Source organism: Glycine soja, chromosome 3 (genome assembly GCF_004193775.1).
Source record: "Glycine soja cultivar W05 chromosome 3, ASM419377v2, whole genome shotgun sequence".
NCBI lineage: Eukaryota > Viridiplantae > Streptophyta > Magnoliopsida > Fabales > Fabaceae > Glycine > Glycine soja.
In genome coordinates this window covers 43,333,885-43,361,379 of record NC_041004.1, presented here as the reverse complement: position 1 = coordinate 43,361,379, position 27,495 = coordinate 43,333,885, and the positions used below count along the sequence as shown (strand labels likewise).

Here is a 27,495-nt window from a genome sequence, read left to right as displayed (position 1 = left end):
AATCGATTTGATCTTTTGGTTTATTAAAAAAAATGTCCTAAAGATAAATAAAATTAATTTTCTTAAACTTATAGTTTTTTATAAGTTTGGGTAAGATTGATAATTAAAATCTTTAAGGATTAAGATATGATAAAATGTGATAGAATATGTTTTTCCGAGGATCCAAGCCCAAGATGAGGCAAGTCCTACTCCTTCCTATATAATAATAATAATGTAATCACATCAAACGGTGAGGCTCTGTAACTGTCAGCATCATTCTGCCGTCGACGAAGCTGAAACTTGTTTCTTCTTTTCCTTGCGCGAACCTTTTCTACTAACCCCAATCGCTTCTCTCCCACTCCAATTCCCCATTCCTCATCTACATAACCCTAACCCCACACTCTCACACACCACCACCAACATCATATATTACATCGATTCTCAATCAAATCCCAAACGTTTTGAAACCACCGTCACGATGATGCTCAGAATTCGTAGCCGCGACGGCCTGGAGCGAGTGAGCGTCGAAAACCCCCACAGCACAACAGTGTCATACCTAAAACGGATCATCGAAACCCAATTGGGAATCCCTGTTCACAACCAAACCCTGTCCACAAACCAGAACCTCCTCTTGGCAAAATCCCTAGAAGATCTCCACCGATTCACCGACATGTCCAACCCCGACGCGCCTCTCTCGTCTCTCAACCTCGGCCACGGCTCCATGGTCTTCCTGGCCTACGAGGGTGAGCGCCGCGTGGCCGGCCCCGCCTTCAACCCCGCCGGCTCCTTCGGCCGTAAGATGACCATGGACGACCTCATCGCCAAGCAGATGCGCGTCACGCGCCAGGAGAATCCGCACTGCGAGCTCGTCTCCTTTGACCGCGACTGCGCCAACGCCTTCCAGCACTACGTCAACGACACTCTCGCCTTCGCCGTCAAGCGCGGCGGCTTCATGTATGGCACCGTCTCGGAGGAGGGAAAGGTCGAGGTGGACTTCATCTACGAGCCTCCTCAGCAGGGTTCGGAGGACAATCTCGTCTTTTTCAGGGATACCGAAGAGGAAAAGTTTGTTGAGGCTATTGCGGTGGGGTTGGGGATGACGAAGGTTGGGTTTATTTTCACGCAGACGATAACTCAGGATAAGAAGGATTACACTTTGTCGAACAGGGAGGTGCTTCAGGCTGTGGAGTACCATGCGGAGAGTGGGTTGAAGGAGTGGGTTACTGCTGTGGTTAAGCTTGAGGCGAATGAGGAAATGGGTGGTGCAGATGTGCATTTTGAAGCGTTTCAAATGAGTGATGTGTGTGTGAGGTTGTTTAAGGAAGGGTGGTTCGAGACGGAGATCAAGGAGGACGATGATCCCAAGTTGTCTAAGATGAAGAAGGATGTGGTTGTTGGGGTTAAGGATACTAGAGAGGTTGACAATGATTTCTTCTTGGTCGTTGTCAAAATCGCTGATCATCAGGTATGTATGGTACCCTGTAATTCCTTCTTTGACTTCATGTCAATGTGATTGTGATTTTCTCTTAGCAATTACCATGTGCCCCTAAGCTGTTGTATGATTCTTTAATTCCTATCGCTAAGATACCAAAACAATTTATTTTTTTAGGATAAGCATCAAAAGAGTTTGTCTTCATGAGGGGTATAAAGTTTTAACATGGAGTAGGGTCAAACTGGTAATAATTATATATATTTAAAATATATAATATCAAATAATTAACTAATTATGGTAGGTAATATTTTAAATAAGCTGGGAAGGATCATATTATGCCTTATAAGTTAAAAATACTAACTTCTAAGCTTACTGATACATTGGTCAATTGAAGACTATTAGTACAATGTGCTGATGATCTAGTTATTGATATGGTAATCTGATGTGGTTGATCAATACTTTAATTAATCATAATGAGGTATTACTTGAAGCCTTTTTTGCTTGCCATGTTATGCAAGCCTGAGCTACAAATTTCATCTGTTATAGGGTTCTTAAATTATAATTATTGGAACTTACTAGTGTATTGTCACCAAAATGCAGGGTCCTCTTTCATCATCGTTTCCCATTGAGAACCGGAACACTCAAGTGCCTATGAAGGCTTTGAAGAATCATCTGGACCGGACAAAAAATCTTCCATTTGTGAAGCGAATTTCTGATTTTCATCTTCTCCTTGTATTAGCGAGGGTTTTAGACCTGAATGCTGATGTTCCTGCATTGACGGAATGTGTGCAGACACAGACTTCTGTTCCAGAAGGTTACCAGATCCTTATCGAGTCTATGGCAAGCACTGCTTGATGCTATGGTGACAAGAGAATTATGCACTCTACATTCTGGTCTTTGCAGCAATATGGTGCATATTGCCCCATAGCACTCACTCAATGTTTCTTATGTTGGTAATTTGTACATTGCTTCTTTATTGCTGTGGAAAATTTCGGATCTGTCATTTGACTGAAAATGAGCTGACGTGGTTTACATTAATCTTTAAATTAAAGAAAGAGATAGTTCCTACCATTAGTCACTATTGTAAGTGCGATAATGCTAGAATGAACACAATGTTTATTAAAACGTCTGTGCTCAAGGCTACCGGAATGCTGAACTCGCCTATGAACAACTTTTATTAATACTATACTGGAATGTTCAATAAGTTTACGGCTAAAGTTTTCTGCATCCGGCAAAATTCAGGAGGCACCCTTGATATGCCACTAAGGTATAATCACCATTGAAACCATACTATTCAAGAGGCACTCTTTGATGTGCCACTAAGTTTATACTAACCTTTCATATCAGGGGGTGCCTCTTGAATTTTATGGGGTGTATGAGATTACAACTCAATCGTGTTTTTTTTTCTTTCTCAAAGTGCTTTAAATCATGTTTTTTTTCAGTTCAAAATAATTTTTTTACTGTTATTATCTAAAGAAGTGCTTTAAGAAAAAAAATATATTTAAGTCTTTTTAAAAATGTATTATAAGTGAATTTATATATTAGTATGTCATTAAAAGGGTGTAAAATTGTGTTGTAATTAAATTTATACCAACTTAAATAATAGGCTAAATTATACTTTTGGTCTCCCATTTTACTTTTAAATTCGCATTTGATCCTCTGAAAATTTAATTCACGAATTAGGTTTTTTATTTTGTAAAAAAATACAATGTTGGTCCCTCAGATATCACATGTCAATGTTTGAGAGACTTCTTGAATTGTGTTTTTTTAACCCATATGTGGCAAAAAAAATTTACCTTGAAAAAAAATCCTAAAACCAATTTTTATACAAATTCCTAACCCCAAAAGCCTCTAAATCCCTTTTCGGCACAATAACCCCACCATCATCCTTGTCCATCGTCTTCAGCATAGTACCCCCGCCATTTTTTCTTCTTCTTCTTTTTTTTGTTTGTAAAATGTAGGTTCGTTGTTGTGGGAAGATCGTTTTTCTCGCCTTCTTTGGGGAAACCTGGAACACTTGGTAGTGGAACGGATTACTGGAGGGGCTATTACCAGAGCCTTCGCCCAACTCAGATGGGTCTGTCTCTTAACATTAGTTGGTTTTACTTCTCTTATTGTTAATTGTTGTTTGTTAATGCATCTTTGAGTACCTTAAATAATGTTGTCTTTGTCAATTGATTATACTTGTGTTGCAGATGTGTCGACCAGGGCATTTTATGAGCCTATTCTTGCGATTGATTTCATTGAAAGTCATTTTAGGGCCAATCCTTCCAGGCCGAATCAAGGTATTTGTGTTAGATTTTATGTTGTTTATTGTTCATATTTGGGATACATTTTGCTTATGCATGCCTGCTAATTCACTCGTGTTTCAGCCATGGTTTATGATTCAATCGCCGCCGTGCTGATTCCCTCCGCCGCAAACACTAGGAATCCGAGGAAGAAGAAGAGGGTTCGATTTTTTTCAATTCGATTTCGATTTTAAACGAACCTACCTTTTACAGAAAAAAAAGAAGAAAAAATGGTGGGGGTACTGTGCCGAAGACGATGAGAGAGGGATTCAGAGGCTTTTGTGGTTAGGGATTTGTATAAAAATTGGTTTTAGGGTTTTTTTCAAGGTAATTTTTTATTACCACATATGGATTAAAAAAACACAATTCAAGATGACTCTCAGACATTGACACGTGACAGTCAACATCACTACCTAACGGTCAACGTCCAATTGTGACATCGAGGGATCAATATTGCATTTTTTTACAAAATAAAGGATCCAATTCGTAAATTAAATTATCGGGTGACTAAATGCGAAATTGAAGCTAAAGTGAAAGACAAAAATGCAATTTAGCCTAAATAATAATAAAAGAAAAACATGTTTGATTTAGTTTGCATTTAACAAAACCAATTACATTATATTAGTTTGATTTGTTTTGAGTTGGACTTTACTGTATTGGAAAATTTAAACTAATGTTGGTTTGATTTGGATACTTGAATTTATCCTAATAGCAAGTTTGTGATAACCTAACATTTGGCATGCTCCCCTTAAACTTGATGTGATCTCACAAACTCAAGAATTAATTAAACACATGCTCTCATAAAGTTATTACCCTTAATAATTTATCTCTCAAACACAATGCATTTTATCATAGTTATGATTTATGAAATGACAATCCCATTATTTTAGGATCCGTTTGTGATGGTTGTGAATTTTTTATTCTTGAGTTTCATATGTAATTTTCAAAACAAAAATTATTTGAAAAAAATAGAATTAAAACTATTTTTAAATAATTTTTAAAATACATTTACACCGTCATTATTACTCTCACCACTATCACCATCATCAATATCACCTCCATTATCATCACCATCATTATCATTATCATCCACATGACTTGTTACTACCATGCCACTAATATCACCATCACCACTAACATTGGTATCATCGTATCACACCACTCCTGATATTATCATCACCACCATTACAAACACCATGATTTACATCAATAGCACCACCATCCTGCTATCATTGTGTTCATCACTAATATCATTACCATCATCATTATGACCAATATCACACAAAAATATTTTAAAACTAATTTTAATACAATATAAAACTTTAAAAATGAATTTATTTAAAACTAATCATATTTTAAAAATTGACTTAATTTTAAAAAATTAAAATCTGGTTGTTATTCTTAAAAATTTCAAAATTCAAGACTAAAAACCACTCCAATTAGTTTCTATTCGAAAAAGTGATTATTCGTACAAGATAATCAATTTTCTTATTTACAGAATAATCAAATTCTTTAAAACGTATTTTAATAAAAAAATTTGTCTGAAATGTTTTTAAAAAACGAATCCAAGGCATAGTAACAACAACATATACGTATTATATCTCCCGAAATTGCCATCGCCATCTTTCAGTTTGTAACTATAAGCAGTCACCACTCACCGCCCATTTAAACTTGTTGGATTTGAAGTTACTTATTGACCACTGTTCAACAGAGGAGGATGTAGCAGGAATATCACTATATAGAAGCCAAATCATATTAATCCAAAACTCAAGCCATAATTAAAATCATATATTAAGCCAAAACATACTTCAACCTTGAAGCTTAGACTCAAAACAGCAAAACTCAAGCCATAATTCGAATGAAAATAGATCCAAGACAAGATAGGGTGCTATAACCTTTAGCACCGACTAACTACCATAAAGATCAAGAAAGAAAGACCCTCTTAGCGCAACCTTCTAGCTTCCCTTTCAGACTCGAGTAGGGTGAGAATGTCTCCTTCTCTCACTGGTCCTTTAACATTCCTCATGATGTGACGGTTCTGATCATCCAGAAACTTCACTCTAACCTGGGTCACCTGTCCTCTGGATCCAGTACGACCCATTACTTTGACAACAAGTGCGTGCTTCACCTGAGACTCCATCCTGCTCAAACACAATCAAACCGTTATGAGATGAAAGTGGAAAACAAATGTGTTTAATGAATCAATGACAGATAAATTAGGAATAACATCTTCCAAATGCAAAAGGACCAAAACCTTAAATCATTAGCTCTTCAACTTTCAAATTTCAACAGAATACATCCTAACAGCGAATGAAAATTGAAGACATACAACTGGTTCCCTGGGATTGTGTAAAAAAAAAAAATTGGCACACATACAACGAAAAGTGAAAACCTAGTCCAGCAATAATACCAATAACAGATCAGTCTTCTTAAAAGGAATTTAATGTACTTCAACAGATATACATTTCATAAGATACAACATACACCGGATTCTTTTGTTGGAGCAGGACTGAATTAATATGTTAGTTCAAAATAAGACCCACCAAATAGTTGATGATGTTGAATAGTATATGAATTCCCAAATGAAGATTAAGGAGCATTATAATTATAAATGACAAACAAGTATGCTACTTTACAAATCCAACATAGCATTTGTTAGAACACTCGGGTCACGCTACTTACCAAACAAACCACAATCACAAACCTCATTATAAATTCAGCCAAAGCTATGCCACCCAAATCAAGAACAAAACATGACCACATACACCACAAATTCAACGTCAAGTAGAAAACATTAATTCCTCCATGAAGTCGTAAACACAGTCAGGGAAATCGATACATCTTACCAGATACCCAAACTCGAATTAAAAGAAAAACATTTTTCAGAGAAATTTGAAATGGCAACGGCAATCAGGAAGCGGTGAAGCGAGAACAATACATGAAAAACAATTAATTAGAATTAGAGAAGAAGGATCGGCGGTGAATATTCAGACCTGATGTAAAAGACGAACGAAGAACGCGAGCTAGGGTTTTGGGATGCTTGCTACTCCCAGGATTTATAAATGGCCAAATAATTTCCAAAATGACATTTTTATCCCTCACGTATTTTTTTTTTGTTAATTAACTTAATTACTTCATTAAAAAGGCTTAATTACTTCTTTTTTTTCCAACTAAATTTATTTTTGTTCTTTGTCTAACTGTTAATTAACTTTTTTTAAACAACCACAGTATAGTCCTTTTCGTCCTAATAGCAATGGTTTTAAACGTAGTTAATTGTAATACATTGATTTTTTTTTTTTAAAAAAAAGCTAGCACGAAACCTGTACTACACAGATTTGAAAAAAATATAAGAATAAATAATAAAATAAAAATAAAAACTTAAAAAATTATCCGGCCAGCATGTGGTGATTATTGGATAATTTTTATATAGATATAAATAATTAAACCTGATTGAACTTTTAATTAATATTGAAATGAAATGAAATAAAATAAAAAATATAATTAAGCATAGTTAATAATCAATAATATATAATAATGTTGTATCTTTTCATAATATAATCTTTCTAATATTTTATTAAATATATATTAGAAATAGAAGTGAATGCACTTGATTTTTGTAAATATAAATGATTGAAAACTACTATTTAATAAAAATTAAAAATAATTACAACTATTGTATGAAACGTATAAATCAGATCAAATTGATTTGGTGAATTAGATAATTCAAATCAAATAAACCAGATTGATTTAAATTATTTAGGTTAATTTGATTTTTACGCTTTGAATTCAAACTAAATTATTATAACTGATTCAATTTTTTTATTTATGTTTTTCAACTTGAATTAATCTAATGACTCATTCAACTATTTTTTAAAATTTTACATTAGTATTAGTATATTATAAATTCCCGTACTTATTAATTTGTTAGTCTCTTTTTGTTTCTTTTTTTTTTTACGATATATGTGTCACAAAATATCTTGATTTTGTCATATTTATTATATAATTAAGTGACAATCATATAAAAACTAAACATTAAATAATATAAACAATTAGTTATTAGAGAATAAAATCTATTTTAGTCCTCTATTTTCCTTGTCTCTTTAGAAAACAAATTTAAAGTCATCTTAGTCCTTTGTATTTTTTAAGTCTTATTTTGGTTTATTATTCTTTTAAGTTAGGTCAATATGATGAAAGGATGATCCAATATTGTTAGTCCTCTTTAACGTTGGTTCTTAAAGCTAGTTTTTGTAAGCAAGAATCATTTTGCAAGTTCTTGTGTGTTGGAGTGTTACGTGGATAACAGATTGTAAGAACAGTTCTTACAGAATCGTCCATAAAAACATTTTTAATGTTTGGAATATTTGAAATGGAAGGACAACATTGGTGGTTTTCTTTCGGATACTATTGGAATGATTATGATTACACATTTTTGTTAATTAAAATTATTATATTATATTATAATGGTTCTTAAAAATAGTCGTTGTAGTAAATTAAAATTAATTGTAATGGTGATTATTTTTATATAAAATTAAAAATGATGTTAACCATTAATGTGAGGGTTACAGCCACCAATGTAAGATAAAGAAGAAGATTAAAACAGAATAAATAATTATTTCTTGAATGTGTAAAGTATGGATAGAGTGAAAAAAAAATGTGACAATTATCTTATTTACTTTTGTTGTTTTTTTGTCATAAATGAAAGAGATATATGTGACATATTAAAGAATAAATTTGTCCACGTTAAAAATGATTATTTATCTAATAGAATAAAACCATTAAAAACTAAACTACCGCCGAAGTCTTCAAAAACTTAAATAAAACGATTAAAAATTCTAAAATAAAAAAAAACAAAACGATTAAAACTAAATTTAGATGGTAAATAATTATGTTATTTGGCGGGAGATTTCTCAACTCTTAATTGGAGTTCCGAAAGCCCTTATTCCTAATAGCCTCTTCTTTCTATCTATCTAATCCTGGCGACAAGAGTGTGAAATCGCTGTGTGTGTTGCAGATTAGCAGATGGAAGATCCAGCTCCACCATCCGAAGCATCCAATCGCCCCCCTCGTGTCAGTTTCAGTTCTCACACTTCTCACTAATGTTCCTTCTTTCTTCTGTTTTTTCTTCTCAATCGTGCTCTGATTCGACTTAATTCTGTTTCGCTTCTTTCAAATCAAGCAGAAGAGGGGCAGACCTCCCAAACACCTCCCCAAGGAACACGACGCCGACGCCGACCGGACCACCGTGCAAGCCGACCGAGAGAGTTCGCCCGACGACTTCGACGAAGCACCCGCTAAATCCAAGAGAAATCGTGCTTCCGAAGGAACCTCCAGCGTCGCGCACAAAGTCTCTGACCAAACCCTAATTGGTAAACTCAACACTCTCGGCTACTTTCCTTACTGCTCAAATATCTAGGGTTCAGGTTTTTAACTTATATGGTTGTTTGTTATTTTTTTTAACCGATCTCGTTAATACCGTGATTCGCGAAATTATGCTTAGTTTTTTTCTTTCTTTCTTTTTTTGTTATAATTAGTTTTTTAATGTAGTGTGTTTGTGTTTGTTTTTCCTTATTAGATTTTGTTATGCAGTAACTGGACCGGGGCTAATTTTTTTTTAATTTTTTTTGTTGTATGATTTTCTGTAGAGGTGGTAAAAGGTAATGGCAAGTTTATTCCCCAGGCAGTCAAGTTTTGGGTTGAATGCTATGAAAAGGATCCAAAACCTGCAATGGTTGATCTCTTGACAATGCTGTTTGAGGTAATAATATGGAATTCTCAACCAGTTACAAAGTTTAAAAGACCGCTAGCAATAGACATTATAGTTTCATATAAAAATCAAAAGCGAAAAGGAAGATAAAAAAAAAAAAACCGGTAAACTTTATTACTTCATCAATGCTCAAAAACATCCTCATTGTTTTATGAACTCTAACAGATAGTGACAAAATGAAATTTTAAATTATGTAGGCATGTGGAGCCAAGTACTGCGATAAGAGTGATCTTGTGGATGAGACTGATGTTGATGAAGTTGTAATTGCTCTTGTCAACTGTGCTAAAAGGGTATACAACTTGTTCCCTTTTATTTTTGTTTCCTGCAGTGTTATCAATTGCGAAAGATGGTGGAAAGCCAATAATCTGCTATATCATATAGCGGATAGCATCGTGAGCATGTAGCAGAGGTCACATATAATGGTTGAAATATTTGATATAAATACACTATATATGTATATAAAACTAAGTTGTGTGCAAATAAAAATAAAATACATAAAATTGGCATAATATTAATTATTAACTCAAAAGTTCAATTGGCATATGTATATAGTCCCAAGTGGATCTGAGAAATTCCGCTATGCAATAGCGCTACAGGCCTATAGCGCACTATAGCAACTATTTAACAACATTGGTTTCCTGTTTATTTTTTTCCCAAAATTTACTAATTTCTTAGTAGTAGTATGTGTCCTTGCCTCTTCTCTTTTGGTATAATGTTCAAATTATGACTTAGATGTGGACATTTATCGTCTCTTTTTTACCTTTGACATTCTAGGGTGAAGTTGAAGATTATCAAAATTCCAAAAAGAAAGAGATTAAAAACTTCAAAGAGAATCTAGAATCATTCTGGGACAATTTGGTTCGTGAATGTCAGCATGGCCCATTGTTTGATCAAGTTTTATTTGACAAGTGCATGGACTATATCATTGCACTGTCATGGTAAGTATGCTATTTAAAACTTCTGACTCTAGGAAAATATATACCATGACTTATCTGCTATTGTACATATGTAGCACCCCTCCAAGAGTATACCGTCAAGTTGCATCATTGATGGGTCTTAGTCTGGTCACATCATACATAACTATTGCTAATATGCTTCGTGCTCAAAGAGAGACTACTCAGAGACAGTTGGAAGCTGAGAAAAAGAAAAGAACTGAGGGGCCTCGAGTGGATTCACTAAAGAAAAGGTCTTCTGATACTCATGATAGAATACAGTTGTTGGAGGAGATGATGCGCAAGATATTTACTGGGTAGGAGTTTGCTAAATTAAGAAACTATTTTTCTTTATAAAGGCAAAGAAAACAATATTTTATCACAAGTATTGTATTTGCTGTGGCTGTATATCTAACCTGTCCATTTAATGCTTTTTTGAAGGTTATTTGTGCATCGCTACAGAGACATTGACCAAAATATTAGAATGTCATGCATCGAATCGTTGGGTGCATGGATCCTGTCATACCCATCACTTTTCCTGCAGGATTTGTACTTGAAATATCTTGGATGGACGCTGAATGACAAAGTAATGAACATGTTTTTAAGTTTTTCTCATGCAACTTTACTATACAATTTATTGCCTTCCTTTAACTTTTTCCCTAACACTCCATTTTGTAGAATGCTGGTGTAAGAAAGGCTTCTATAAGTGCTCTGCAAAATCTTTATGAGGTGGATGATAATGTGCCAACCCTTGGTTTATTTACTGAAAGATTTTCTAGCCGGATGATTGAGCTTGCTGATGACATTGATGTTTCTGTGGCTGTTCAAGCCATAGGTCTTGTTAAACAATTACTAAGGTCTGAATTTCAAATCTTTTTCATTTACATATTACCGGTTTACTGGTGAGTTTTTATGCAACAAATTGTATATTGAGAATTGATTTCTTGGTTCACTGCAGACATCAACTTATTCCTGAAGATGACTTGGGTCCTTTGTATGATTTGTTGATTGATGACCCCCCAGAAATCAGGCATGCCATTGGAGCATTAGTGTATGATCACTTGATTGCTCAAAAATTTAATAGCCTCCAATCAGGATCAAGAGGTCTTAAAATTTTCACTTTATATTTTTACCATTATTTTGACTATGACAAACATTTGATGAAGACAATTTTTTTTCCAGATGAAACTGGCAATACCTCTGAGGTCCATCTAAAGAGAATGTTGCGAATTCTGGAGGAGTTCCCACAAGATCCAATTTTGAGCATTTATGTAATTGATGATGTGTGGGAGTACATGACAGCTATAAAGGTATGGCCTTATTAATAATAATAGGAAGGAACATTGAACAGAGTGATGGCTTCACCTTTTGACCAACACATCTTTTGTTTGGCTGTTTGCTCATGTATCTCTGTGGACTGAATATTCCACTTGAAAGAGGCTTTTTTTTGGGGGGGGGGGGGGAGGCTAGGGTTTTTTAGTTTCTTGGGTGAGAACTGCTATTGGACCAGCACCCCAAACAGTCCTACAATTGGGGAGTTTTTTTTTTTAAAATCATATATTGTACAATTATAAATACTATAAGGTACTCTATGATATTTAAAAATTATAGAAATATTAATACATAATTATATATTATATAATTTAATATATAAATATTTATGAATAGAAAAAATGTTATTAAGCAAATACATATATTATCACTGATATACTGATATTATATAATAAAAACTAAATATATTAAAATCTAGAAAACCAACATATGTGTGTATTGAGAATTGTGGTCATCCCACTAGTGTTTTTTGGGGTGGCCGCTCTGCACTGCTATTTGTGATTGACTACTATGCTTTATCGGGAACTTTTGTCACCTAAGCAGCTCAGTAGCACCCCTAATTATTTTTTATTTTTTATATATATCTCAGTCAACAATGGCATTTCTATTTTACTGAAATATCTTTGGACTAAAAAGGAACAATGTTATTATTTTTTTGAAGATTCCAGAGAATGGATCGGGTAGAAATCTGGTATGCTGGATTAAATCTCACTCTTCTGAGTTTCTGCATGATGTTTTTTTCTTTCAAATCATCTGTATGTTTAGGGATTGATGCCCTCTGGATATTATGCCAAAGAGCAGCACCTAAAATTGTTCTAGTCATATTTATCAACGTGTTGTACTGAGTAATATTTAGTGGTTTCTTGATGGTACTCAATATTTGTTTGCAGGATTGGAAGTGCATTATATCCATGCTCCTTGATGAAAGTCCATCAGTTGAGCTCTCTGACAGTGATGCAACAAACTTGGTGCGACTCCTGTGTGCATCCGTGAAAAAGGCTATTGGAGAGAGGATTGTGCCTGCTACAGATAACAGAAAGCATTACTACAACAAAGCCCAGAAAGTTTGTGACGTCTTGACTTTTTAAATCCAAATATCCAATATCTGATTTTTTAAGTCCTGCACCCGTTGATTTAGTTTTTGTTTAATATACTGGTCTTTGATCTATGTGTTTCACATGATGTTTAATGTTTATTTTGACAAAGAAAAAGTTTCAGCAAATCATGCTTTCATATATAGTATACATAGTTTTATTCTTACTATCTTTTCTAGTATTTTTATGGAATTTTTTTCAATTGTGTTTTCAAAGTATAAATCTCTAATTACTTCAGAAATTCATGGTTAAATTGTTTTGGGTAGCAAAGAATGTGTTCATTAGATCCTTGATCAGTAATAATTCGATGAGTACTATTTGTAATTTGTCAAAGTTCATTGTGATAGAAGGTTTGTTTTATTGTTCTTTATGACAGACTCTAATCTTTTCTCCTTCAATTAATGACAGGAAGTATTTGAAAGTAACAAACAGGACATAACTGTTGCCATGATGAAGACTTACCCATTACTCTTGCGAAAATTCATTTCAGATAAAGCAAAAGTCTCATCACTGGTTGAGATTGTTTTGCATATGAACCTTGAATACTATTCCTTGAAGAGGCAGGAACAGGTTGGTGAATTTTTCTCGTGGGTTGTTTCAGATTCTGTTCATGTTGTATCTGAAAAATTGATTAGTGCTTGCTTTTCAGAATTTCAAAAATTTACTCCAACTCGTGAAAGAAGCATTTTTTAAGCATGGTGACAAGGACCCTCTTAGGGCTTGTGTGAAGGCTATTGATTTTTGTTGCATAGAAAGTCAAGGGGAATTGCAAGATTTTGCTCGTAATAAATTAAAGGAACTTGAAGATGAAATCATTGCAAAGCTGAAATCCGCTATTAAAGAAGTACTGGTATGTTCTATGCAGCTCAAATGCCATATTTTCTATTACTTTTGGATCTCAGAGGAGAAACCTAACACATAGTTAGATGACATTGCAGGATGGTGGTGATGAATATTCTCTTCTTGTAAACTTGAAGAGGTTGTATGAACTCCAACTAAAAAGATCTGTGCCTATCAATAGCCTATATGAAGACATTGTCACGGTGCTACGTGGTAATAGGGATATGGAGGATGAGGTGTGTAATGGGTTGCTCACAACAGGTATTATGTTTTCCACAACATTGTTACTTGTGTTTGATTATTAATTTTTTGCTTATTTCCATACAGGTTGTTGGTTTCCTGCTTCTGAACATGTATTTGCATCTGGCTTGGGGTCTACAGTCTATAGTAAATGAAGAAGCTGTTTCTGAAGCATCCTTAAATTCTCTTTTGTCTAAGCGTGATACTTTGTTACAAGAACTTGAATACTTTCTCAACTTGGCTGATGATAACAGGGAAGGGGGTAAATATACAAGTGAACTCGGCTGCAGAGTAAGGGAGCTCTGAATTGTTTTCCTTTTTCTTTCTCTATTATAAATATATCATGTCTCGATTATCCAAATTTGGTCTGATGAGTTTTTATTTTTTTTCTGAAGGTATGCACTATACTTGCAGAAACATGGTTCTTATTTAGGACAACAAATTTCAACAAGACAAAACTGGAAAAATTAGGATATCAGCCAGACACAGATATGCTTCAGAAGTTCTGGGAACTTTGTCAACAACAGCTTAATATTTCAGGTGACCATAGACAGATGTGCCGAAGATGATGAACAAGTGTAGAGATTCATCTTATGTTTCATAATTAAATTGAAACAAATTTCACAGTATCAATTTTTATTGTCAACTGTCTCTAGGTTGAACATGACATTTGAAGTTCATATTGCTTATTTAAATTGGTGTTAATATTGTTAAATCTTCTTGTTGATGTATCCTTTATCCTTATATATCTACTGTGTACCCTTCTTGTTTATAGTGATAGAAGTCAGTTTCACTTGTCTATCAATTTTCAGATGAGGCAGAAGATGAAGATGTTAATAAAGAGTATGCTGTGGAGACAAATAGAGATGCTGTGATGATTGCTGCTGCAAAGCTGATCGCAAATGATGTTGTTCCAAAGGTGGATTGTTATTTTGTTTGTGATGTTATGACTAATGCCACTTTTTCTAGGCAAAAATATTTTTGTTTCCTGTGAAATTCGCTTTGATGTCAAAATTTGGCTATTCCTGATGCAGGAGGATCTTGCTTCTGAGATTATTTCACATTTTGTGATGCACGGTACAAGTGTGGCTGAGATTATAAAACATCTGATCACAGTTTTGAAGAAAAAAGATGTTGATTTGGCTAGCATTTTTCTGGAAGCACTTAAAAAGGTAAGCCTTTTGTTGTAGTTTAATAATTGCTGTTCCTCAATGCCTGCTTATATATGCATGGTAGATGAAGTTGGTTTTTGTCCTTATGAGGATTACCTTTAGCAACAATAAACAGTCAAAATTTAGTCACATGTCCTATTTAATTGAAATATGAATACAAAAGTAACTTGCTATATTTTATATTTAAAGTGAAACTTATAGCTAAATATTTGCCTCTAACTGTTAAGGGGTATCTTATCCAAATCAGTGTCTTATTGAAATATGAATACAAAAGGAAGAGTATTGTACCGGAGAAACAAAGGGAATATTATATTTCAGAGTGCTCCCCATTCCAAACCCTTTAATTTTGCACTTTTAGCTTGGGCTCAATGTTGACATAGTTCAACATAGGATCCACTTCTAGCCTAGAAGAAGCAGTTCAACTGAGCTTTTCTTTGCAGTGCTTTATGGATAAAGAACTATAGTTTGCATTGATAGGAAATGTGGGTTTGTGATTCCACCATCCTCTGCCTAAGGAAGAACACCATATTTATATTCACCCTCCTGTCCCCTCTTATATAGTTCTACCCTTAATTCTTCACCGATTTATTTTGGCAGGCATACCATAGGCATCTTGTCAATATGTCTGGAAGTGAGAATGTTTCTTCAGAAAACAACTCTTCCTCAGGATGTAAAGATCTGGCTGCTAAGCTTTCTGGAACATTTATCGGTGTTGCCCGGATCAAACACAGACCTGACATTTTAAAAGTTGTCAGGGATGGTATTGAATATGCTTTTGTAGATGCTCCAAAACAATTGTCATTTCTTGAAGAGGCAGTGCTCCATTTTGTGTCAAAACTGACTGCACCTGATCTATCGGACATGTAAGAGTTTGTTTCTCATTTTGTTGGTGTTATTCAGAACCATTTGCTGCTATACACATTTTAATTCATCTCTATGAATAGCACGAAGGATGTTCAACAGCGAACAACAAATGTCAATACAGACGAAAACCCCAGTGGCTGGCGTCCCTATAAAGTATTTATTGCCAACTTACTAGAAAAATGTGCAAAGAATGAGGGATTTCAAGGTAATTTATGCAATTTTTCTGCTTAGTTATTTACCATACTGTCAAATACTTTCCATAAAGCAACGACTGGTTTGATCTAACTGAAACATAATATATGAAATAGTCATTATTTATTTTACAAATTTTGGAAAATTCAAGGCTTTATATGTAACTAGTGAATGGCATTTGCCAAATATGTTTCTCCAGTTGTGACTTGATTATTTTCCCTTGCAAGTTCATTCTGGATCCAATGTGCTGGGCTTGACTATGCTGACTCAGTCATTCACCTGCTATTGTTTCTGTCTCTTGGTTGTTATTCTAGTGTTCTTATGCTTCTCTCTTTACAAATGCACACTTGTGGTCTCTACATTTTTTGTTGGGCAATTTTGTTGTATGTCTGTTGCTGTTTCATTTGCTGTATATTTGGGCAATTTTTGAGAGTGGCATTTTTAATTTTGGGAGAAATGAGATTGTGTTTCCTGTCTTTGATCGATAGTCATGGGCTTGTTGGGGCCATCATATAAAAGATAGTCTTAACTGAAAGTGATAAGGATCAAGAATGTCAGATTTATTCATTAGAGGATGCTCAATAGTGTGCAAATAATAGCTGTTAATGTAAATATTCAGGTGCTATTAGACGTTCAATGATGGCTTTGCCATTTTTCTTTGGCTTTGCAATTAAATAGTTGTTCATTTCTCTTTGGCTCTAGTTTCTCTGGATTTGTACTTGTGTCTCATTTTCCATGAATTGACAATTGCTTGTGTCTGTAACCATATTTCCTTCAGATTATCAACATAAAAAGTGCGTCCATGGTAGTCATAATACTTTTGAGTTGACTGCTTTCTTGAGCACTATGGTGCATGTGAACTAAACTTTCCTTTAGTGCTGACATCTTGCTACAATTTATATTTTTCACAATTTTAGTAATATTTAAATTACATCAAATATCTTCTTTCCTTTCCTTTGCACGTTACATGATGTAACTTAAGATGACAAGGATGGATATTTTTTTTAATGAAATAATCGTTTTTTATAATTCTCTTTAAAAGCTTTTAATCAATAACTTTTTGGGGCCCAAACTTATTAATTCCAAACACACAACATAATGACTAACTGAGATAATCATTTTCAGATGAGAAAGAAGGGGTTTCTGTTAGGCGTCGGGGCCGTCCTCGGAAGAGGCAAAACATACCAGGAAAGAAGCTTTTTGATGATCAGAGTTCAAGTGAAGATGAGGATTCCATTAGTGCATATGAACAAGATGCACAAGATGAAGGGAAAAGACAAGAGGATGAGGATGACGATGACCGATTGATAAATTCAATCCCATCATCATCCAAGCTTAGGTCACTGGGAGTTTCTAGGGGGGAAAGCAAAGTATCTGCTTCTAGAACATCAGGTATCTTGCATTAGCCTCTTGCTGCTAGACACTGAGCAAGCTATTCCTACAGCATTTTAAAACAATTTCACATGTCTGACTTTGGAAATGAATTTTGTTTTTCCATGCAAGATAATTTGAGATATCATTGAAGTGCTTGCTTGATAATTGATATTTTCACATCATTGAAGTGATTGTGTTCTGTACATGCTTGCCTAATGTGCTGCTGATTCTCTTTTTCTTTTATTTTTTCAAATAACTCATCTTGAAAAGTTTGTAAATAAATCTTGTTTTCTTGAGCTTTTCTGATCGAGGATGCAACTTCTTTGGAGATTTTACAACCTCAATAAATTTCTACTCCAATACGAGACATGACTGATTGTAGCTGTTATTATATATTTTTATTCGTTGATTGTAGCTGTTATCTTATGCTGCTTTGATGTTGTTTTTTCTGGTTAATTCTGCCTCTTGTTAATATATGGTGAACGTTTGGTTCCAAAAAATATATATAAATGTTTAGTCATCTGTAGTAGTAGTTCTGTATTTCCCCTAACTTCTGTCACTGTCTTTTCATTGTGCAGGGGCATCAAGCTAGTCTTCCACAGTTGTTGTTTACTATTATATGTTGACAATTGCTTTGGTACTCATTAATTACTACACTTATTAAGATTAGGAGTAGTAGTACTTGTTTATTCAACTTGCAGAATGTATATATGGAGCTTGTTCTGATCAAGTTTCCCGGTCTTTCTGCTGAAAATACATTAGTACAGTACCATGCCTCTTGACTGCTGATTTTGAGCTGAAAATACATTAATTATCTCCTCGCTTACAAATTTCACCATGGTGGTCAACGTTGTCTGATTCTATGCTGAGTGAAAATTATAATTTATACATGAAATTCTAAGTTCAATTTTTGGTTGCCCGGCGTAATAATCCATGCATCGTGAGCAAAATAAATCATTCATAGAATGGAATGAGATTATGTTATTTTGAAAATGTAACTAATTTTTTTATTAAAATTTTGAATGACAATTTAGGTGGGATATTATTCATGATTTCGGTGCTGCTTTTCAACTAAAATTATAATTTTATGTTAATAACTCACGATAAAGATCTATACATCTAATTCGTCAAAAAGTATTTATACAGATATACTAAGTTGTCTATTTTACATGGCTTTCGTGTTTGTTTTTTTAAAAAAAAATTAGTTACCAAACAAAACAATCTTTTTATATATACCGAAAAACACAAGGTGATGACACGTGATTTCTTGTTACTGCGATGAAGAATTTCTCAATCTTGAGCTGAACAGAGGAATTGGTTTATATTAATGTAAGACTTAGAATTTTTACATTGTTTAATAATTTTATATAATATAATGTTTATTGATTAATTATATAACTGCCAAATTAAATAAATAGAATGTATATATAATTTTATTTTTAATGTTTTAATTGGGTATATAAAGTTAATTTTGGATTCATTATAAATTGTATAAATAAAACTTTAATGAAGTTAAATTAGTTAGTAGGCTCTAAGCTAAAAGTTTTTAATTGGTCTGGACACAGTTGCAAAGGATGACTCTAACACATTAAGATGAAAATGAGAAATGTGAGTGAAAAGAGGTGAAGAAAAGTAGAAAAAACCGTAAATAATTAAACATTAGAAATTGAAATTTAGATAAAGGAAAGAGGTGGCGGTTGGAGAGAGAGAGAGAAGGTGGTGGCCAACGGAGAAGCAAAAACAAAGGCTCTCGGTAAAAAGAGAAAAAATGCGGGAAAGAAAGCGTGATAAAAAAGAGGGAAGAAAAGCTTCCGTCACTGAAAGGGTGCCAGTTCCATAACCGTATAGCTGCTTCTCTCGGCGCTTCATGCGTTTGACTATTAACAAAATTGACGAGTCTGAGATAGATTTAACGAGAATCCTAGGGAGTAGAGAAGCTGAAAGCTGAGGATGCCACTCCAATTCCTTATGATGTCGTAAACCACGTTAAAGGAGGCTACTAGTTTTTATTTGTTCTTCCTGCTTGCTTTCCATACTTATTTTATTTTTTAGTTGGAAGAGCCATTACATTACTTATGCACAAAATCAGACCAGCAAGTTAAGTTAAGTTTTGTTTTGTTCTCTAAATACTAGGATATGTTTTATTTTGCCCATTGTGAATGTGCGATTATTTATTATTTGTGTGATTTGTCAAGAGCTCTTTTCATGGCATGACAGCAAAATTCTAGGGACTACTAGAAATCAAATCTTTTTTTATGTTAAGTTGAGAACTTTTAACCCAATGATAATCTTTTTTTGATAAAAAGTTATTAAATGATATAAGAATTTTCTTACACTAAATTAGTGTGAATCAATCAAAAACTATTTTTATTTTACTTTATTTTGTAAAATGAAAATGTTCATAATATCGAAGTAATAAATAAAATTTAACTCAAGAAAAAAATTGAAAGTGGAAAAAAGCAATCAAGTCGTAAATGAGTTCAATATATTCAGTTTAAGGCTTAAGCTAATATATATATATATATATATATATATATATATATATATATATATATATATACTTTAAAATTGATGAGGCAAACTCAAGTATTTCTTTTTACATGTCAAGCTTAAATTAAAAAAGGTTAAGTTACTCATTTAATTCCTATAGTTTTTTATTTTTTAAGTTTTAAGGTGATTTTTTTAGTTCCTACATGTTACATTTTAATTTTCTTTTAATCTCTCTAGTTTTGAAAGTGATCTTTTTACTTTTTTAGTCCTTACCATTTTTAAATTATAGAGATTAAGAAAAAATTAAAATGTAAACTATAGAGACTAAGAAAATCACTTTAACCTTTAAAAAATAATACAAAGAAAATATTCAAAATATTTGAGATTATAAATGCTTGATGATAGATGAAAGAGTGATGTTGGGTCTTTCTTTCAATTTTGGACTTTTTTTTAACAGCTTACTATTTGGCTGTAAATTAAGTGTATAAAATAGATATAAATAGAAGAATAATTAAATGAAATCAATATTATCTTAGACTTTGAACAAATAATAACAAAAGATTTCTTTGAAAAGATATTTTTTTTTAAAAAGTATTCTATAGAAAACTATAATTAAAATTCTTTTTGTAACACCAAATCTATTTATTTTTAAGCAAAAAATATATCATTGACTAAGAGGATGAAGAGTGAGAGAAAAGAAAAACAAAATATAGGTACAAAAAAATGTTTTTATATGAAGATATGACTAAGAGTAAGATCTCACGGATAAAAAAAAGTGCAAGGTCTCAGGTTTACCACTCCAGCCCATTAACGAAAGGTCCAATAAGAGAAGCCCGGTGCGCAAAACCAAAACCCTAGGAATGAGATACACTATAAAAGACGCTGCAAAGAAGGCTTTTGAAGAGTGATCCTTCTACCCTAACTAAAGCCGAGCAGCGAGAGAGAGAAACCCTAGCAAAAATGCCGGCTGGTCACGGTTTGAGATCCCGCACCAGAGATTCCTTCTCTCGTCCCTTCAGGAAGAAGGGTACCATCGCCCTCACCACATACCTCAGAACCTACCACGTCGGCGATTATGTCGACGTCAAGGTTAACGGCGCCGTCCACAAGGGAATGCCACACAAGTTCTACCATGGCCGCACCGGTCGCGTCTGGAATGTCACCAAACGTGCTGTTGGGGTCGAAGTCAACAAGCAGGTCTCGCACTCTCTTCCTTAACCCTAACACTCTATTTACTTTTCTGCTTCTCGATCTGTTTTGTTATGTCTTTTTTATCGTGATACTATCGCTTCCAATTCAGATTCTATCTTCTTAATTGTTGATTTTTGCTGTTCGTTAGCTTGTACTGTTGATGTCGGTTTCAAGGTTCATGTGCGTTTTGTAGGCAATGATTTATCTTTTCTGCGCATTATTGTTACCCCTTCATATATATTTTAATGGCATTTTCTCGATTGGGATTCTGCCCGTGTGTTAATTTTAGTTTCTAGGGTTTTATGTGTATGCCTCATTGATTTTGGGAATGGTGTTTATTGAAATTACTTTTTGATGTTTCATTCAGGTCGGCAACAGAATCATAAGGAAGAGGATTCACGTGCGTGTGGAGCATGTTATGCCATCAAGGTGCACTGAGGAGTTCCGCCTTAGGAAGATCAAGAATGATCAGCTCAAGGCTGAGGCCAAGGCCAAGGGTGAGAAGATCAGCACCAAGAGACAGCCTCAGGGTCCCAAACCTGGTTTCATGGTCGAGGGGGCAACGTTGGAGACAGTTACCCCTATTCCCTATGATGTCGTCAATGACCTCAAGGGAGGTTATTAGTTTCATTCTCGTTGTTGGTCTGCGTAGTTTTTTGTTTGGGGATTATTAGTCCTTTTTTGTGTTGGAAGAGAAACAATTCAGACTATTAAAATATTTTTGTTGTTTTATTTGATGTTCTAAATACATGGATATGTTTTTGTTTCGCTCGTCATAAATGTGCTTTTTCTCATTGTTCCTCCCCTTTTATGAATGGTTTTTTTCAAGGCCTCATCATACCAATAACTTGCATCTAAGGTGGTGGTAGAACGAGAGTCGATTGGTTGTGTGTGTAATGGGAAGTGCGATAATCTGAATTGGTGAAAATTTGAAATTATAAGTTGTTTCATCTTAGCACCAAATACGGCATATAAATGTTTGATTTTGGGGTTTTGGCGTGTGAAGTATGAGTGGGCGAGGTTATGTAAATGTCTATGTTGTTTGGAGGTGTCTTTGGTCTGGCATCAAATTTTTTGAATCTATGCATTCGTTAAGAGTGTAGTTGATTTGTCTTATAAACATCTTATAATTTGGTTGTTGCATTTATAGGTGACCAAAATAAACTGTCGTCTAAAATTCATTTAGAACTAAGAGCGATGTTGGAGTGAAGGAATAACGTTGTGTGAAAACAATTTAGCATACTTTGATGGCTGCCCTTATGTTGCATTACCCCCTTATGGAACCTATTCTTCACATTAATTTTAGGATTAGCTTGCTTAAATTTCGCTCACTTAAAAAGATAAAGTGCAATGTCTATTTTTTTTTTTAACTTTAGATGACCCCCAAGTCCTTCAGCTTACTATGATGGTTTGTTGCTGATTTTGTGGGTGCATAAATGTATCTCTTATTTATGGCGTTACAACAATTACGCTTCCTCCTAATGCTGCATTGGGACGATCTCTTTTGTTTGAAATTCTTGTGACAAGCTCTCCTTTAGGACAGCCTACAGCCTCTGCCTCAATTTTCCTCGAAGAGATTGACTCCTGTGGTGTAGGGGCTGCCTTCTTATAAGCCCAAAGAGGCATTTTACCATTTTCATCCACGTGGTATAAACTCTACATACCGCGAATTGGTTCCACAGCAATATCAATAAACACATTTTGAAGCACCTGTTTTCTATTTGTTTCACTTTAGTGTTCACAAATAAAAAAATCTACAATTTTGAATATGTTTATTTATATTTATTTATATTTTAAATGAATATGCAAGGTATATAAAATTAATAAGTTAACTAAAATTGTGATTTTTTGACATGCGAGAACTAAAATTGCTAAAAATAAAATAAAATTGTGAATCAAGAACTAAAAGGAATTAAAACTGTAATTTAGCGAATTAGCGTGTCTCAGATAAAGCGTGTATAGTGTGTGTGTGAGTGTGAAGGGAAGGTGGAAGGTGTACGATTTCACCTTCAAAATCGATAGGTATGTGCTGTGTGCTCAAATAAGAAATTAGAAACAACATTCTTTGACCTTGAATGTTTCAATCTTCATTCGTATACCATTTTTGTCCATTTGGTTGGTCATCTGTAACATTGCTGATAACACTATCGGGTAATAAAAGTAGCTAAATTGGCAAGTAGAAAATATTGTTGAATGTTATGATATTGGTCACATCATCTCCGATGACCTCCATCATCACCATTCACCGCAAAGTTTTCTTGGGGAAGCGTTAAACATCCCTAAATCTTCTATCCCAAAGTCATCCACCCCATTTTCAACCAGGGGTAGACCTACTCTGGGAGATTATGAACGTTTCTTCCATCTAGACGTGCCGAATTAGATTCACTGCTATATCAATCAACACACTCAAATTGGTTAAAATAAACAATTGTAAATTGTAATTTTGAGATTAAGATTTTTTATTGTTAAACTATTTACTTGCTCCTTACAGTTCTTGCTTTAAGTTTTAGTTCTTATACAAGAATACTGTACCTTTTTAGTCTTCATACAGTTTTTTTTTTAGTTTTACACTTTGTGTAAGGATTAAAATGTAGACAATAATAAGCACTAAATGAATGGTTTAACCTCTAAAGAAGTAACTTGAGTGGAGTAGTCTTTTTAAATAACTAAACGGTATTTACTCTTCTTTGAGCTTAAAGCACTTGCTTTTTGCTAATTATTTAAAAAGGGAAATCAGAAGGTTTTCGATATCACCTTCAGAATCAATAGGTATGCTGTGTGCTCAATAACTATGGAATAAGAAACAACATTCTTTAACCCTGAATGAACATTCTTTGACCCTGAATGTTTCATTCGTATACGATTTGTAAATTTTTGTCCATTTGGTGTGTCATCTGTAACTTTGCTTATAATAGTAACGGGCAAGTAGTTAAATTAGCCGATATTGGTCTAGTGTCGGTCATATTATTCATTTAATCTCCTAGGGATGATTATATTCGTGATTTCTGAACGTGTTTAGGCAATTTTAGATATCCATTTAGTCGTAACACGAAAATTAACTTCATTAAAGAAAGCGTAATATGATGGATGATATATTTTTTGAGAATCATTAGACTTGTGAGCGTTCTCGATAGTATTAAACTTTATGCATCACCAAAACCATTCGGTTTACAATTGAATCAATTTACTTTCGAATTTGACAAAAAAAGTTATTGAGTAAATACAAAGGAAAGAATAAGTGCCGGGGGAAAACACTTTGTCACAAGTACTTCAGAAAGCAGAGTTGTGATATTAGATACTTTGATTCAGTAATACTCTTTAAGTAAAATTGTATTGCGAATGAAGACGTGTCAAAAACATGAGATAGCTAGCAATTAGCATGTTCCGTTTTTAATGGTATTTCTACCTTCTTCATCACTCCTTGGCAACAGCTGTCGGTTTTTAAAGATCCTGGTTTTGCTTTTTGGATTTTGATTGAACTAAAACTTGACCATTCTATGTATATACCACCACACCTTAAATATCAATCTACTTCCATTCCTCACTTCTCACTCCTTGTAACAAATATTGAAGCAACACCTTGAGACAAGTGGAGGATCAGGTGCACGTTGGAAAATGAGAACACCTTATACACTCTCCCATTTTCTGCTACTGCTTATTTTCTCTGGTATTAATCTCCCTCTTTAGTCTCTTTCACTAAGATAGTTAAAACATAGTAGAATTGTTTATGATTGTAGATTGCTAAATGCTATCGATATACATAGTAGAATGCTAATTGCTAAACGCATTCTCTCCTATTGCAAGAAACTTATTAGAAATTACAAAATTTTTACTGGTCCTATTTCTATTTAAGAGTCTTATAATTTTTTAATTTTTAATAAATTTTAACTGATAACTAATAATGCGTTAGAATGAATATGTTTGAAAGAATGTTTTTAGCACTCTTGAAGAATTATAAGTTGTTTTTTTGGTTAACCAAAAATGAAAGGTAAGCATTTTGTTTATCACTAAGAATGCAAAAGGTGTACCAATTTTTGTTGAGTGCACAAGTTGCAAGTGCATTGTTCCTTCGTTTTCTTTCTTTTATTTAATTTCCCTTTCTTATTCTAATAGTGATGAAATAATTCATTGAACACTATTCAATTTTCCGAGAGCAGCTGGATTAGCCTCTGATTTTGTAGTGCAAGGGCATGCTCACGGGGTGAAGATCCCAGAACATTGGTGCCACAAGATGATCCATTTAAGCAATTGTGAGTTGCAGAAATGCTTTCAAGAGTGCTCTAAACAACCATATGGCATTGGAGATTGCAAGGACTCCACTTGCTTCTGCACATACTATTGTAAAGAACCCCCACTATAATTTTGTTTTTCTTTCTCTTTCACATGCTTTAATTTTGTGCTTCTTATCTGTGCCTTACAATACACGACTTGTCAAATAACATTTGATACTCAGTTTATTAATAATTAGACACCAAAAATAGACGCATTTAAATGATTTGCACTGTCAGGGGTTAAAGTTTCAGTGTTTCATCAAACCTATACCTTATGAAACTAGAAAGCGCACCTAGTATATCAAACGTGACTGAACATCTAGCATTATCAATTAGATTAATCTCCCATAATAATCTCTATTATGAAAAGGCTACAAAGGGTTTCAGAATTAATAAGCATCAGAATATAAATGAAATAAGGAAAAAAAAATGTGGACCTAAATAGTCGTTCAAGTTTTTTTTTTTTAAAGGATAAATATTTTAGTTCAAGTTATTAAGTTTGGTACAGAGCCATGAACAAACTTGTGTCAATGGACTATATTTTTTTTCTTTTTCTTTCCCATATCTATATGTTGAATTGGTTACATACTTCCTGCTCTTCCGATGAATTGTTGTGAGGCTGGGTGACCTCAAAGGAGCAATACCAGCATTGGGTCAAAGATTAGTCGAAGTCCAACCGATCAAATTATGAAATTGAAAATTGACTCGTACTAAATCAAAATCCGATCAAATTATGAATGTTTGGTCTTTTTTTTTTCTCTTGAAAGTTACTTTCAAATTAAAAGATAAATATTTAAAATGAAGTTGTAGCTGTTTGACAATTTTAGCTTTTTTTGTTAAAAAAAAACTGAAAATTCTATTTCATTGTCGTACATCAATTAGTTTAGGATGAGAATGAGATAAACTTTAAGATATATAGTTTATTTTTGATAAAATTGTACTTTTGGTCTTTCAATTTATCTCAAATTTTTTATTTGTTCCCCCAATTTTATAAATTCTTGTAAAATTGGTCCTGAAAGTTCAATTTGGACATTGACCATTAACCTCAGACGTTGACTGTCACGTGTGACTGTCATGTGTCAATGCCATGTGTCAATGTCACGTGTGATTGTCATGTGTCAATGTCACGTGTTAACGTCTGGGTGGTTATCTATAAATACTTCATTTTTTGTAGGTAAAATTGCACTTTTGGTTCCCCAGTTTTACTCCAATTTCGATTTTGGTCCCCTTATAATTTAATTCACACATTTAGTCCCCCAGTTTTATAAATCCCTTTATAAATTCAGCCAAATTTCATTACTGGAGAAGTTGTATTTCAAATTTTAAACAAAAATACTATTGTCATACATAAGACACTTAAGCTATACACATAATATCGTATGGGGGAGCAAAAAAAGAAAAAAAAAGGAGTTATTACAGAACCTGTTAAAGTAAGAGATTTGAAAATTTTAGACCCAAGTTGGGATTTGCTTGACTTTTTCAAGTTGAACAACTCCGGAAGTTGGAGAGAGACAAAAATTGATTTTTCTCTAGTTTCCAAGTGAGTGAAAAACTTTCGATGAAAAAGAAGTGCAATATTTATCAAAATCTACCATGTTTCTAACACCAGTGGCTAAACCATTCAAAAGATCAATTTTGCAGGAACAATTTATAAAGAGAATTATAAAACTGGGGGACCAAATGTGTGAATTAAACTATAGGGGACCAAAATCGAAATTGAAGTAAAATTGAGAGACCAAAAATACAATTTTACCTACAAAAAATGAAGTCTTTACGGGGAACCACTCAGACGTTGACATGTGACATTGACACGTGGCAGTCAACATTCAAATCGGACTTCCAAGGACCAATTTTGCATGAATTTATAAAATTGAGGGACCAAATTTATGAATTAAATTATAGGGATCAAATTCGTAATTGGAGATAAAGTGAGAGACCAATTTTGTAATTTTGCCTTTATTTTTAAAAAACTACTTTTAGTTTTTTTAAATCCACCCTTCCTAAAAAAAATAACCAAAAAATTCAAAGAGGCTAAACAGC

At 33.7% G+C, this 27,495-nt stretch overlaps 4 protein-coding genes and 1 long non-coding RNA gene across 7 annotated transcripts; 4 read left to right on the top strand and 1 right to left on the bottom strand.

The window, feature by feature from the left end:
* The first annotated feature begins 210 nt into the window (after positions 1-210).
* Positions 211-2,536, top strand: LOC114407319 (NPL4-like protein 1). Its single transcript, XM_028370378.1, has 2 exons — positions 211-1,444; positions 2,012-2,536. Exons 1-2 carry the CDS (start codon positions 458-460, stop codon positions 2,264-2,266), a joined length of 1,242 nt encoding a protein of 413 aa, XP_028226179.1. The 5' UTR covers positions 211-457; the 3' UTR covers positions 2,267-2,536.
* Positions 2,537-3,219: 683 nt separating this feature from the next.
* LOC114405556 lies at positions 3,220-4,195 on the top strand. Its single transcript, XR_003665265.1, has 3 exons — positions 3,220-3,488; positions 3,607-3,696; positions 3,784-4,195. It is a non-coding gene; the product is annotated as an uncharacterized LOC114405556 (long non-coding RNA).
* A 1,224-nt stretch (positions 4,196-5,419) lies between these two features.
* Positions 5,420-6,801, bottom strand: LOC114407318 (40S ribosomal protein S28). Of its 2 annotated transcripts, none has more exons than XM_028370375.1 (2): positions 6,693-6,801; positions 5,420-5,840 (listed from the first exon to the last, which is right to left on the bottom strand). In XM_028370375.1, the coding sequence occupies exon 2, from the start codon at positions 5,837-5,839 to the stop codon at positions 5,642-5,644; it is 198 nt and encodes a 65-aa protein (XP_028226176.1). In that variant the 5' UTR covers position 5,840; positions 6,693-6,801; the 3' UTR covers positions 5,420-5,641. The 2 variants fall into 2 exon arrangements, with proteins under 2 accessions (XP_028226176.1, XP_028226178.1); XM_028370377.1 differs by lacking the exon at positions 6,693-6,801 and adding an exon at positions 5,954-6,038.
* A 1,795-nt stretch (positions 6,802-8,596) lies between these two features.
* Positions 8,597-18,364, top strand: LOC114407317 (sister-chromatid cohesion protein 3). 2 transcript variants are annotated; one of them, XM_028370374.1, is made up of 22 exons: positions 8,598-8,766; positions 8,879-9,065; positions 9,342-9,454; positions 9,661-9,753; positions 10,238-10,401; positions 10,476-10,712; positions 10,837-10,981; positions 11,074-11,252; positions 11,354-11,499; positions 11,578-11,705; positions 12,618-12,791; positions 13,230-13,391; positions 13,471-13,671; positions 13,760-13,897; positions 13,989-14,192; positions 14,297-14,441; positions 14,714-14,820; positions 14,936-15,073; positions 15,671-15,936; positions 16,018-16,142; positions 17,255-17,521; positions 18,082-18,364. In XM_028370374.1, exons 1-22 carry the CDS (start codon positions 8,719-8,721, stop codon positions 18,093-18,095), a joined length of 3,381 nt encoding a protein of 1,126 aa, XP_028226175.1. In that variant the 5' UTR covers positions 8,598-8,718; the 3' UTR covers positions 18,096-18,364. The 2 variants fall into 2 exon arrangements, with proteins under 2 accessions (XP_028226174.1, XP_028226175.1); XM_028370373.1 differs by having other exon boundaries at positions 8,597-8,766; positions 11,354-11,705.
* Positions 18,365-20,883: 2,519 nt separating this feature from the next.
* LOC114407315 (60S ribosomal protein L21-1) lies at positions 20,884-21,980 on the top strand. Its single transcript, XM_028370372.1, has 2 exons — positions 20,884-21,190; positions 21,552-21,980. Exons 1-2 carry the CDS (start codon positions 20,954-20,956, stop codon positions 21,807-21,809), a joined length of 495 nt encoding a protein of 164 aa, XP_028226173.1. The 5' UTR covers positions 20,884-20,953; the 3' UTR covers positions 21,810-21,980.
* Positions 21,981-27,495: the final 5,515 nt, after the last annotated feature.